At 38.8% G+C, this 14031-nt stretch overlaps 1 protein-coding gene across 1 annotated transcript in view; it reads right to left on the bottom strand.

The window, feature by feature from the left end:
• The window catches only part of LOC117386687 (adenylate cyclase type 4-like), a 31490-nt gene that overhangs the window by 16190 nt on the left and 1269 nt on the right, over positions 1-14031 (bottom strand). The window contains exons 2-10 of the mRNA XM_033984096.2: positions 11257-11983; positions 10191-10307; positions 8718-8915; positions 8128-8289; positions 6713-6862; positions 3557-3720; positions 2172-2283; positions 936-1063; positions 282-440 (exon numbers count right to left, since the gene is read on the bottom strand). Coding sequence (XP_033839987.2) covers positions 282-440; positions 936-1063; positions 2172-2283; positions 3557-3720; positions 6713-6862; positions 8128-8289; positions 8718-8915; positions 10191-10307; positions 11257-11790 — 1724 coding nt within the window. The 5' untranslated portion in view covers positions 11791-11983. The remainder of the gene's footprint in view (positions 1-281; positions 441-935; positions 1064-2171; positions 2284-3556; positions 3721-6712; positions 6863-8127; positions 8290-8717; positions 8916-10190; positions 10308-11256; positions 11984-14031) is intronic.

Here is a 14031-nt window from a genome sequence, read left to right on the forward strand (position 1 = left end):
AGAATCTACTGCAACGATCAATATCCCACAACGAGCAGCTCAGACACAAGAATTAATACATAGCTATGATTATGTCCCTATGTTACTCTCTAATATAGGGGCAGGAGCCATTATGGTATTGTGAGAAAATCTTTTTTTTTATTATTATGGTGAGTTACGGGGTTATAGGATTGTGGATTTATCTTTTGAATATTTGATGATCAAGTACAATGTGGTCAATAGTAAAATAATCACCTTCAAGAATCTGAAAACATCCACTTATGAATTATAATATATCTCACCCGGGAAGGCCGCCCGACTCCATGTGATTGGCCAGAGTGACGTCATGTGACCAGACGTCGTACTGCCACTTCTGTAAACCAATGACTCCAGACAGAACATTTCCCGTGTGCACGCCCACACGCATGTTTATGTCCACGCCCGTCGCCTCGCGCAATTTACTGCAACAAAAGGATTTCTGATGGTTGGTACGGTACGGCGGCAAGATTAATCACAATCGAAATCGCAATTTGAATGGACACATTAAGCAAATCGCAAAGGCTGGAACGACAATTTGTTCACAAGCTACAGAATCTCTGACTAAAAACTGCAACAAACATGTTCTGAAATGTGATTTTTATTTTAGTTTGTCACTTCATATGTCTTTTTGTCAATTCTCCTGGATGTGTTTAGAATGTGAACTCTGAACAGAATCATATTATTAAAAGATAAACCTTGCTTGTTTGTCTGAAAAATAGCAATTAGATATTTTTTCCCCGTACACCAGCTGCCTGTTTCCATAGTGATAAGGATTAACACCCTCTGTGGTTGTATAAAGTTGCATAATGCATCCTTAATCCAGTAAGTCAAATGAGGAAGTAGTGTGGAAACAGGTTTCCAGGTTTACAGTAACAGTGTTCAGTCACTGAGAAATATAAAACTTGAGTTGAACTGACCCGATAGCGGTGCACATATCCAGTCCCATCTGAACACAGTTCTTAGCGTGGGTTGGGATAGGATCAGGTAGACCAGAGACACAGTAGTAACAGTCACCCAGGATTTTAATGCGCAGGCAGCCATTTTTCTGCAAATAAAAAAAACAAACAAATTATTAACAATGAACATGGACAGGTGAACAAACATAATATATACTATACTAAGGAAAAATATTTAAGGTGCTGTATGTAACTTTTCTGGTGGAGTGTCCACTACCTGCTTGTCCTCGAGGAGATACTATTGCTTTAATAACTGGAATGTTCCATAGCATGGCATTTAAACTTCCCTGTCTCCATAGAGACAAGCAAATGACACTGATGATGATGTTTTTGAGTTTTCTTAGCAATAAGAACACATGTAATTGAATAAATGCAGGATAGATAAATGTAATGTCATACTGTGAAACATTTCAACACAATAACATCTCCATGGAAATAAGGAGGTGGCACCCTCTACCAGAAAAGTTACATACAGCGTCTTTAAACTGAGGTACATCAAAAGTGTTGACCTCTGCCAAGGCAGCGTCTACACCTGAATTAAAATGACTCTGAAATAAGTTTTGATCTATGACACATGAGCATCATTTTGTTATAATTTACATGTTTTAAAATAGCAAGATTCAACAACTTAATAAAAGAAACAGGTCCGCTGACTTCCATGTTAGAAAACTTAGGTGCCCAATGGCAGCTGACATCGGCGTAAATGTCACAACAAAGAGTCGGCACCTCTGATGGATAGTTACACTGGCGAGTAGAGGATTTTTTTTCACTTGTATAAAAATGACTATGCAACGCTGCCGAACCTACGTGTATCACTGATTAAGAAAATAAAACTGAAGAACGAAGTAAGTATAGCGCAATGGGTGCATGCTGGTGGCGGTGAAAACAGGGGTTGATGAGATATATGGCGTTTGGATTAAAGACCGCTACAAATACAACTCCAAATGAGATGGAAAAATAACTATACCATGGTTAAAAGCTCTGAAAAGTCAATTTTGCAGAATAGGTCTGCTTTAAAATCCTTATATAAAACTATGTAGTTATTTTCTTTTAAAGAAAAAATAGAGTGACTTAGTGTCTCAAAATGATCCTTCACAATCAAAACTGCAGTGACCTATTCTAAAACTAAATTCTGCATAAATTTAGAGACATTTTTCATATCCAACCAACAACCAAATACAAAAATCAAACTGTCACCTTTGCGATGTCGTCAAATCGTCCAAACAGTTTGTTGAGCACAGCCACCAGCTCCTCCGGGGTGCAGGTACTGGCCAGTTTGGTGAAGCCCACGATGTCAGCGTACAGGATACTGGGAAGAGATAGTCCGTATGTTTTATCAAGACAAAATGAAAACTGCAACACACAAGGATGATCTAAAATCCAGAGAAGAGCTGCAACATTAATCGTGATCAAATCAAAATCTCAATTTGAATGAATGCAATTAGCAAATCATAAAGGTTGAATGTATTTTTGAAGTACCATATTTCCTCCACAAACAACAAAATCTCCCATTTCATTTTGCATAGAAAACACTAACGTTTTGATTTGTACAAATATTTTTAGTCTTTTTGTCTATTCTTCTGGTTGTGTTTAAAATGGCAAACATAAATTGCAATGCTTGTCAGAAAACACACAAGTATTTTTTTTTTTTTCCAAATGCATGTTAAAGTTAAGGTAGGTTAGGTTAAGGTTAGCCTTCATTGTCCCAGTGGGGAAATTTGTCTTCTAGAGTCACTGGAGCACCCTGTCAGGAGCAGTGGGACCCAGATCCAGAACTTGAGCGAGTTCTGGGCAGGACTTCGTTATCTGGAAGATTTGACCTGCCTGTTTTGGGTTAATGAAGGAAACTGAAGCCCTCCCAGACATAGGGAGAACATGCAGACTCAACCATAGTCTAGAGTTCTCCCCTATAACCTCAAAAACGTGATATAAAACATAGAATTTAGCTTAATAATATCACACTTCATAGATAAATCGGAATCACTCTTTGTTGCTCACTGTCTTGTCATAAACATGCAAAAGTATCTACATTGTTCAAAAGCAGGCAACATAAAGAGGCGTTATTTTACTTTTAGCTCAGTATGTTACCTTTTGTTGTTACTGTTACTGTTTGTTGAAAAAACTATACTTGCCAAAAACAACATATTATGAGTTTCACTTTCATTTTTGATGCTCTGGATGTCCTCTCCCTTTGCTCACATCAGGTTTGTCAAGTTGCTACAGTTTTGTATCGTGTTTTAGTATATTTATGGAGACTTGCCGTGTAGGAGCATGGGTGACGTAGGCTTGTGGGCAGAGCGTTGCACAGAATCTTACAGCTAACCATAAAGAGTATAATGAATGAATAGGATGCAGGAAAAATACTCAAACATGCATGGATGACATTTAAAAACTCTTCAGGCATGTTTTTGATGGGACAATGTTATAGCATGGAAAAAGCTCAAAAATATCACACATTTTTAGATATGAAATATGGATGACAAGTCACATTGGTACTTCACAAATTGTATAAAAGAAAACTGCAGCCTGGGAGTGAAACCAGACACCTTCTTGTTGTGAGGCGAGTGCTAACCTCTACACACCTGACGTCCTTGTGCTGTCTGATGTAGAGGCTGTGGAAGCGTGAGTTGTTCTTGTCCTCCGCTACTGGCTGAGCTCTGGACCCGGGTTTGGTCAAACGACCGATCACCTCGGCCTTCAGCTCTTTGGCCAAGTACCGAGGCAACACAGACAGAAGAAGCTGCTCCTGAAGAACAAATGTAGAGTTAATCATTAAAGTAAATACAACCAGTTTTCGCCGTTTTTGTAATTATGACTTGTTTTGGTGGGATAGTACCTGCGGTCAGTATTTGTCATCGTTTTACATCAGTTAAGTGGTGTGAAAAGTTGCAAAAAAAATAAATAAATAAATACAGGAAGTAGTGAAGAGTTCTACAACAGAATCCCTCTACCAGACATTTTTCTGACAGTTTAAACCTTCATTTAATCATAATCATAACTATTGTGTATTTTAGGCACATTTTGGCTTTTGTTAAAATTACGGTTGCTAGGTAACGGCTATGGAAGTACCTCTACGTAAATCACATCTGTTGTTTGTGTCCAACCAGGAGCTAAAATTATAAACTTCACAAGAATCAATACAAAAAAATAGACGAAACTAGGCAAGATTTTTTAGAAATATTTTAAATATAATTATGTTTACTATGTTTTAGTGGAAAAGTACTCTAACCTGTCACATATACACAAAATATTATTCTTTTTAATGGACCAGTTTTACCTGTGAACAAATATGTTTCAATGTAGTATATGCAGGGTTTCATTTCAGTCAGTGTCCTCAGATATGAAAAAAACATGTTCAAATCTAATACTCATTTAAACTTTCATTATATTTGTACTGTTTCTCCACACCCCACCTCCTGTATTCAGCTTTGACATGTTTAGTATTTACTGTATTTTTACTTCTGTTTTATTTGACACCAGTCTCTTGTTATTTGTGCTGCTTATTTTGAATGTACTATTAAGAGAGGTGGGGAGTTGTAAGTCATGACTTGAGTCAGACTTGAGTTACTATTTTGAGGACTTGAGACTTGACTTGATAAAATGGACTCAGACTTGGGACTTGATTTAGATTTGAGGCCAGTGACTTAGGACTTGACTTAAACTTGATGCCAATGACTCAGGACTTGACTCAGGACTTGCCTCACCAATGACTCAAGACTTGACTTAGACTTGAGGCAAATGACTCGAGACTTGACTTAGATTTGAGGCAAATGACTCGAGACTTGACTTAGATTTGAGGCCAATGACTCGGGACTTGATTTAGACTTGAGGCCAATGACTCAGGACATGACGCCAATGACTCGGGAATCGACTTGGACTTGAAGTACGATGACTTGATGGTTCTCAAAAAAATAATGTTGAAACTTTCTGTGCTAAATTTTACAGGGACAAAATGTAAACCTGTCCCTCCTCACTTGTCTGTTTGTTACTAGAGATGTTACAATAACAGAAATATTGTGATATCGTCTTGTCAAATTTACTGGAGGCTGTCACAATAAAAGGGATTAAAGCTCCTTTGCTTAAATTATTTTATTGCAGCAACAGCTAAAACAGAGGGAACTGCACGGACCATGATCCTTTGATAATTTTGGCTGTAATGATTCACCCTAAGGTCAAAACATTTCAAAAACAAAAAGTAGCATATCTAGAATTCTGTTAGTCTCTCCAAACATCGATATATTGAAGAGGTAACAACATAATACAGCCAATTTTTGTGTAACATAGAAGGGCTGTTTTTACAATATAACTACATCCTCTTTAACTATCCTATATGCAAAATAGATATAGTTCTGTCTTATTTGCGTTTCATTTGTAGCTTGCGTGTGGTGTTTGTCTCTGCTTTGCTTCAAGTCAATGATTAATCCTCTGTCTCTCCTCTGGCTGAGCGCATACAGTAACCAGGCAATATCCCTTCAGAGACTGGGATCTGAACAATTAACCACAATGATATTTAATATATGTAAAGCTTCAGACACAGATCAGAGAGGGAGGAGTAGTGTGAGAAGGAAACAACACACAAATCACTTTTAATATGTTTATCATATAGAGCACATGCATTCATATGTTGTAGATTAGCTTCAAATGGCAGGAAAGTTAAAAAGATTCAATTAATTGTTGAGATGGTGTGTAGAATTTGCTAGTTTTTACCCTGGTTTAGTCCTGGTTTAGTCTCACCTGTACAGCGAAGTCTGGAATGTGAGGACTGGTAACATGTACTTTAGTCCTGGTTTAGTCCTAGTTTAGTCCTGGTTTAGTATTTCTTTAGTCCTGGTTTACTCCTTGTTTAATCCTGGTTTAGTCCTGGTTCAGTCCTGGTTCAGTCCTGGTTTAGTCCTGGTTTAGTCCTGGTTTAGTCCTGGTTCAGTCCTGGTTTAGTCCTTGTTTAGTCCTGGTACTGTCTTGGTTTAATCCTGGTTTAGTCCTGGTTTAGCCCTGGTTCAGACCTGGTTTACTCTGGTCCTGGTTTAGTCTCACCTGTACAGCAAGGTCTGGGACTGGTAACATGTACTTTAGTCCTGATTTAGTCCTGGTTTCGTCCTGGTTCAGACCTGGTTCAGACCTGGTTCAGACCTGGTTCAGACCTGGTTTAGTCTGGTTTAGTCTTGGTTTAGTCTCACTTGTACAGCAAAGTCTGGGACTGGTAACATGTACTTTAGTCCTGGTTTAGTCCTGGTTTAGTCTTGGTTTAATCCTAGTTTAGTCCTGGTTTAGTCCTAGTTTAGTCCTGGTTTAGTCCTGGTTTAGTCCTGGTTTAGTCTTGGTTTAATCCTAGTTTAGTCCTGGTTTAATCCTAGTTTAGTCCTGGTTTAATCCTAGTTTAGTCCTGGTTTAGTCCTTTTTCTGTCCTAGTTCAGTCCTGTTTATGGTTAATATTTTTGTTATAACCTTTTAAATACTGTATAAAAATGTGACAGTATTAATCACAAAAAGCAAAGAAACCACAGTATCAGTTCAGGTCCCATGTCAGAACACTACTCTCCTTGTGTCATTAAGCAAGACTCCCAACTTTTTGATTATGGATGGTATTGCCAAGTACCTCACCGCACTTAGTCCACTTCTTTATACAGTCTATGGACAAAAACTTAACACCACTGCATGAGGAAAATGGATAATGCATAAGTTTAAATGAGTCTTTCCTTGTCAGTTTGTGTACTCGACCGTCAGGACTGGTGTTTTACCTGTTGGTATTTCTGCACTTCCTTCTGGGAGCGAATGGTGCTGAACTCTTCTCGTTTCTGGTTGGACTTTCGGAGGTCGTGCTCCGTCGCCCACAAGTGGAAACTTCCAACGCAGTTTATGCACAAGAAGAGCAAGGCATTGGACACCAGCTGAGAGACAGTGTGGAAGAAAGGAGAATAATGATTTTTGTTGTTTGTTTTTTTTTGCCTGACAAGCCAAGACTACATACTTTTACAATATGTATTCATGTGGAAAAAGATCCTTCAGGTAGGTGTGGAACAACCAGAGAAACGTCTTGTATGTAAGTGTCAAAACAAACATGGAGGCTTATGAGTTAAAAAGCTTTTTGTTGTAAATTATAAAAAGATCACCAATGAGCTCCTTCCTTTCACATGCGTCACTGAAATAAACAAATCTGATTGGACGATCATGTTTGGTTCTGGTTCGAGGTGCGATGGAGGGCATGGGGACCAGACTGATGTGTAAAAAATACAGATATATGAACTTACATAATAATTGGATGGATGTCTGATGCACTTTAAGTAGGAGGAGTCACAAAACAGATTTTTCCATAAACATCAGGTAATATTTAAGTGTGTTTTTTTAGTTTGCAAATCCCTATAGCCTCACACGGCTCATATGCAAACTCAGAACACTGTCCTTTTGGATGCAAATAACAGACAGCTCCAGTCTGCACCACAAGCCTGTAGGAAAATTATTTTGGTTTAGTCCTGGTTTAGTCCTGGTTCAGTCCTGGTTCAGACCTGGTTCAGACTTGGTTGAGTCATGGTTTAGCTGGTTAACCCTGGTTCAGTCCTGGTTTAGCCCTGATTTAGTCCAGGTTCAGTCCTGGTTTAGCCCTAGTTTAGTCCTGGTTCAGTCCTGGTTCAGTCATGGTTCAGTCCTGGTTTAGCCCTGGTTCAGTCCTGGTTCAGTCCTGGTTCAGTCATGGTTCAGTCCTGGTTTAGTCCTGGTTCAGTCCTGGTTCAGTCATGGTTCAGTCCTGGTTTAGCCCTGGTTTAGCCCTGGTTCAGTCCTGGTTCAGTCATGGTTTAGCCCTGGTTTAGCCCTGGTTCAGTCCTGGTTCAGTCATGGTTCAGTCCTGGTTTAGCCCTGGTTTAGCCCTGGTTCAGTCCTGGTTCAGTCATGGTTTAGCCCTGGTTTAGCCCTGGTTCAGTCATGGTTCAGTCATGGTTCAGTCCTGGTTTAGCCCTGGTTTAGCCCTGGTTCAGTCCTGGTTCAGTCATGGTTCAGTCCTGGTTTAGCCCTGGTTTAGCCCTGGTTCAGTCCTGGTTTAGCCCTGGTTTAGTCCTGGTTCAGTCCTGGTTCAGTCATGGTTTAGCCCTGGTTTAGCCCTGGTTCAGTCCTGGTTCAGCCCTGGTTCGGCCCTGGTTTAGTCCTGGTTTAGACTCACCTGCACAGCGAGGTCTGGCAGGTGTGGGCTGGTCACTGGGACATACACACTGATGACGATGATGTGGACGACACTGGTGAAAATTCCGACCATCAGAGCCCAGGCCAGAGACAGAGGCAGCACTGAATACACACTGAACGACAGGAACATGAAGAACGCAACCTGGGAAAACAGAGAGACAATTTTAAACAAGCCAAGATCATGATTTACGTTGCTAATTACATAGCAACCATAATGTAAACAAGGGCCCAAACACTCTAAGCTCGTATAAATTACACAATAGTTACGACTGGACTAATAAACAACAACACCTTCATTTTGGTTCCATGGTTGAATAACATATTGTGGAACATTCAAGGCAAAGCAATAACATCTATATGGTGACAAGCAAGTGCTCTCCACCAGAAAAGTAGCCTAATCCACCTTTAATGTGACATAAATAGTTAGATAAAAACGCATTTTACATTTTGTTTGCCTATTGGCCTTATTTTTTGCTGAAATGGTTGTGATTACTATTTTATTCTTGCTAATAATTAATTAGCTGTTTGAATGCTAGCGGGTCAGTAAAGTGCACATATGAACTGTCTGACCTGATCCCATGCCCTCACTGGTCCTCCGGTGAAGATGAAGACCACGGCGATGGTGACGAGGGTCCCCCAAACGAACAGGGCCAGGGCTCCTCCACATCGCCTCACCGTGGCCAGCCAGGGCAAGCACACCAGCAGCAGCGTGCTCAGACACAGCACTATAGAGACCACGGACAAGGCCCCCACATGCACCACGACTTTCTGTACGATACAAGTAAACAAAAGAGTGTGTATTCTAAAGGCGCTGTACCTGATTTTCACTGTCTTAAAACGTGAACAACAAAACCAGTTCATTTTAAACAGTTTGCAGTTTCCTTTCTAATTATTCACCACAATGAGTTTATAAGTGATTTTCACAACTTTCAGAGAGCAGAGTGGAGTTTTGTCATCACGCTACAGCTAACAACAACTAACTTCCTGGTTCGTGGAGGACAAAAATGATTTATAATTAGACAGCACACAACAATCTAATTTTGACCTTAAGAGCTGGTTTTACATTGTATATGTACTAGGGCAAAAACAATTATTTAACAATTATTATAACAAAAAAATCAAGCACAGCCCCTTTAAATGGTATGATAGTTTTAGCATTTTTTTCACATTTATACAACAGTGTGAGCAAACACATTCAAGACCATGTGCCCACTATAATAAATGCTAGATAAATATAATGAATCTGAATAATCCTAATCCTTTTTCAGGGCCATAGTTACCAATATTTGTTTCATATGAATTCTTCATGGTCACGACTGGGATGGTCAAGTGTGTGTAACTTGACTCATTCAATTAAATAGCAACTATGCCAGACTAAAGGTCACATGACTCAGGTTAAAAGGGACACACTGTAAAGCTTTATAATGGGTTTTCCACATCTTAATCATACTTTTAATTTGTGCCTGTATTGTCCTGTATCTGAAGGATGAGTGCTCAAAAAGTTTCTGTTTTCCACTACCCCATATCTCCACCCACAGTCCTGTACCATTTCTTCTCAAATAATAGTACAGGAATAACAGAAATAATAAAAACACATACATAAAAATCCCAAACTGTTGCTTGTTACAGTTTTGGATTTAATGCAGCGTTTCCCATTGATAGAGGAGACTGTGGTGGTCCGTGCATAGTCTAAAAGTCCCCCTCTCCATAGTCTAAAAAGAACCTGGCATTGCAAAATCACAGTTTGTTAGCAATTATATTATAACAAATATTTAAAGTAACTATACTGGGCAAACGGGGCTGTTTTAAGACTAAATATAACAACAACTGTCATTTATACACCACAAATTATACTGGCCATGAACCTGTTTCTAATCTTAAGACATTTTGCATGGGTTTCAGAATTATGAATTACAGAAAATAGTGTAGCAAGTAGCAATTTAAAAATAAAAATTATGTCTTTTGAGCATGAAGAAGTCTTCAAAACACTGCACGTAAACCCATAGAATAGACAAATGCAGTGAAATGGCAGATGCCGCTTACCCGTCCGGTGGTGGAGAGGAGGATGATGAGGGCGATACAGAGGCACAGAGACAGAACCAAACCGGACAACATGGCGGGCGTCTCCTCCACACAGCGCAGGCATCCTCTGTGCACCGCCTGCATGGGGTCAAAGGTCAGTTTCATAAACAAGGACAAGAGTTAAAGGTGGACTAAATCATTCTTCTGCTGGAGGGTTCATCAAGAGTAAAAATATTTTCACCATTCATTCAAATTTTCAGCTTTTTCAGCTTTTTCAATCCTAATGCAGCTCGCCTTAAAACGGATCTATTCTGTAATCGACTATTCAGAACTTTTAATCATGTTATATTTGTTTTGCTTCACATTTACCCAGTCAAAGTTGTATTTGGAGTGATTTGTGGATGTTTGAGTAATCATTTATTTAAGATTTAAGACGCCATATTGCAGATCAACCCTGTTTTCACCGCCTCCAGTGCACGCCCACTGCTCTGTACATATTTCATTCTCCAATTTTACTTTCTCAATTGGTGAAACAACTTTTTTTTTAATCCACCACTCACTAGTGTGATCTGCAGCTATCCATTGGAGGTGCCAACTCTTTGTTGTGATGATGTTTACGGTGACGTCAGCTCCCATTGGGCACCATAGTTTTCTAACGCTAAAGACAGCAGATTTGTTTCTTTTATTAAGTTATTTTAAATGAATATTGTGATTTAAAATCTACAAATTATAACATAATGATCCATAGATGTCATAGATTGTAACAATAAAGCAGACACAAGCACAATAGGTGTTCTTTAAATAACTGATATTTAAGCCAGGGCTGAAACAACGACACGCATGAATGGTGAAATGCATTCATTTTGTGCAGTCAAAAGAATTCAAACTTGTTTTGCTATGCACCCTGCCTTGATGACTGAGGGGATGTTCCTCTGTATGGCATTAAACTTATTTCTTTTCTATTTATTCAATTTGAGTTATTTGTTATCATCTCCATGATGGTAGATAAGTTTAAAGCCATACTGTGAAACACTACAGGCACAGCAATAACATTTCTATGGACACAAACAGGTGGCATGATCTTTACCTGGAAGCAGCAGCAGACTGACTCAGCCACGCTCCTCCTGGACAGAATGCTCCGTCCGTCCTCGTCTTCGTCCTCCGACCACCTCACGGCGGAGCTGTCAATGCTCGTCCGGACCGGCCCAAACCGTTCCCTTTCATCGCTCATCATCACTTCGCCAAAATGTACCGAGGTAGAATTCTTCCCACTTCTCTCTTGTGATTCACTGTGCTCAAAGTCATTTCCATAGTCTGTTTCACTGCTTTCCAGACTGGATTTTGAACTGAAATAATTTGACAAATTGTTTACATTCGTTGGGACATTTTTCTCCAAATTATTATCGACAGCCTTGGCCAAAAATGGTCTGATTGCTTTGCTGGCCTTGGCAACGCCCATCTCGACCAAAACCTGAGATTCGTCCAAGTTTCCATTTATTTCTCCGTCAGTTTTGCTCAAATTTTGCAGTTCAAAATGTTCTTGATTTAATAAATCATTTGGCGTAAAAGACATCTGCGATGTGTGGTTCGCTCCTTCAGAATTTGACGAGTCTTCCAGCATTGTGAAAATGACCAAACATAAAAATAAATAAAACAATGAATTATTTAATAGTGAGTCCGGCTCATCTTTGAAAATAAATAAATAATTTAAAAAATATCAAATTCAGGGTTGATTAAAATAGTCACAGTTCCACAGAAACGCTGCTATTATGATGTCTTTAATCGGACTCTTCATTGTAGATCAGAGAGCTTTTCTGTAAAGAAATATTAAATTAAATTAAATTAAAATATGATTACCTAAATAATAATAATAGTTATGAAAGCGCTTGTAAACTCATCTTGGTGAATAATTAGGATAGTCTGAATGCATAAGGTAAGTGAGGAATAGATTTGGACCACTGAAAAAAATGAACTTCTATTAATTTATATTCATTTCATGGTAGATTATTATTATTACTTGGTATAAATTACAAACTCGTTTTCCTACTTTTTGTACTCAAGGTTCTTTCATGCAGTTCACTCATTCATTCATCAAGCCACAGCTGTCCTGGGACAGACTCATGGAAGTGTGGCTGCCAATCTGCACCACACACCATATTCATACTATGAGAATGAATATGGTGTAAGTGAAGTGTCTTGTCAAAGGATCTGAACTAGATTAAAACCAGAAACCCTCTAGATTTAAGATATTTAAATCTTAAACTTCAATGATGAGAGAAAAACAAAACAAGCACAACCATAAGGGATTAGTTTTAACTTTCAAATAAAGATGCGCTATGTTACTTTTCTGGTGGAGGGTCTGCCACCTGATTGTCTCCATGGAGATTTCATTACTTTGCCTGGTATGTTCCACAGTATGGCATTAAACTTATCTATCTCCAAAGAGACAAGCAGGTGATGCCACAAGGCCAAGTTACAGGTCAGATCTGTGGAGAGGCGAGCCCACTCACAGTAAGAATGAATGTTTTTTCATGATATTTTTTAGCACCAAAAAGTAAATGAATGAATACAAAATAGAAAAGTTTAATGCCATACTGCGACATTCTAGACAAAGCAATAACATCCCCATGGAGACCAGCAGGTTACATAGAAAAGTTACACAGTGCACTTTAAATATACTGATTGAATTCTTACCTTTTTCCCTATAGTACTAATAGTATGTAAAAGGTGGGTGGAGTGCCTTGCCCAAGAGCAATGTGAGCAGGGTTTTATTTTAAAGATTCACTATGTCATTTTTTTTTAAACTTGTTTCCATGGAGACCTTATTGCTTTAACAGGAAGCTGGTGCCATTTAACTCATCTATCACCTTGGGGGCAAGTAACTGACATCAGAACAAAGTTAGAGGTCAGAAATGCCAACTCCTGAGTCTATGATGGTGAATGGTGGTAACAGACCAGCAGATGGTGGATCCTTCACCAGAAAAGTTCCACAGTTCACCTTTAAATATGATGGTTCAATATGTGCTTACTTGTTCCCTGTAGTAGTTTGTAAAAGTTGGCCATATTGTTCCTGTCTGGCTGCTGCTTAGGTGCATGTTCATGATTCCATTGAAGTGACTAAACATTTGAGTAATTTCTTCCTCATATTAAAACTTGTTTGTCTAGTTTTGTTTTGTGGCTCAATTATTTCATTTCCAAAACTCGTCCGTACCAACACTCCACCCACACAGTGTATTCACATCGGATCAGCTGGTTCCCTTTACAAATGGAACAATAAAGGAGCTATAGAAAACTTAACACTGCAAGTGTGCAGTGTAATTTTCCAAAAATAAAGTGATATTTCAACCCTACCTTGGTGAATTTTACAGTTTAAAACAACAGTTTTTCAGTCAATCAAATTCTAATTCTAAATGGGACCATGAATGCTTGTATTGATCACAGACTCCTGAAAATCCATTTAGTACGTTTTCAGTGAGTTTTCAGGCAACCTAAAAACTTATCAGGCTGTGCTTGATAATGTGTTCATTGTGTCACCATGGTAACTGCTGGATGTTCCGACATAGAGTTATGCTGCGCTCCAGGCTGGGATTTTTCCCACTTGAATGTTGCAAGTTCCGACCGCAGAGCGGTTCAGCTGAATGAACTTGTCTGTATGTACACACATACTTTTATGTAAACAATATGGTTGAAGCTAAACTAAAGGCTAAATAAATGTAAACTTTACATAACTGCCTCTAACATGTTACATACCAGAATACTGTCAGATTGAACCTGTACAAAATGTGTTCATGTTTATGTGACGGTTAACCTCTAATCCAGTTTTTGTTGTGATTATCATTGTTGTAATATGTCGCACTAACTT

The sequence above is a fragment of the Periophthalmus magnuspinnatus genome, chromosome 18 (genome assembly GCF_009829125.3).
Source record: "Periophthalmus magnuspinnatus isolate fPerMag1 chromosome 18, fPerMag1.2.pri, whole genome shotgun sequence".
Taxonomy (NCBI): Eukaryota; Metazoa; Chordata; class Actinopteri; order Gobiiformes; family Gobiidae; genus Periophthalmus; species Periophthalmus magnuspinnatus.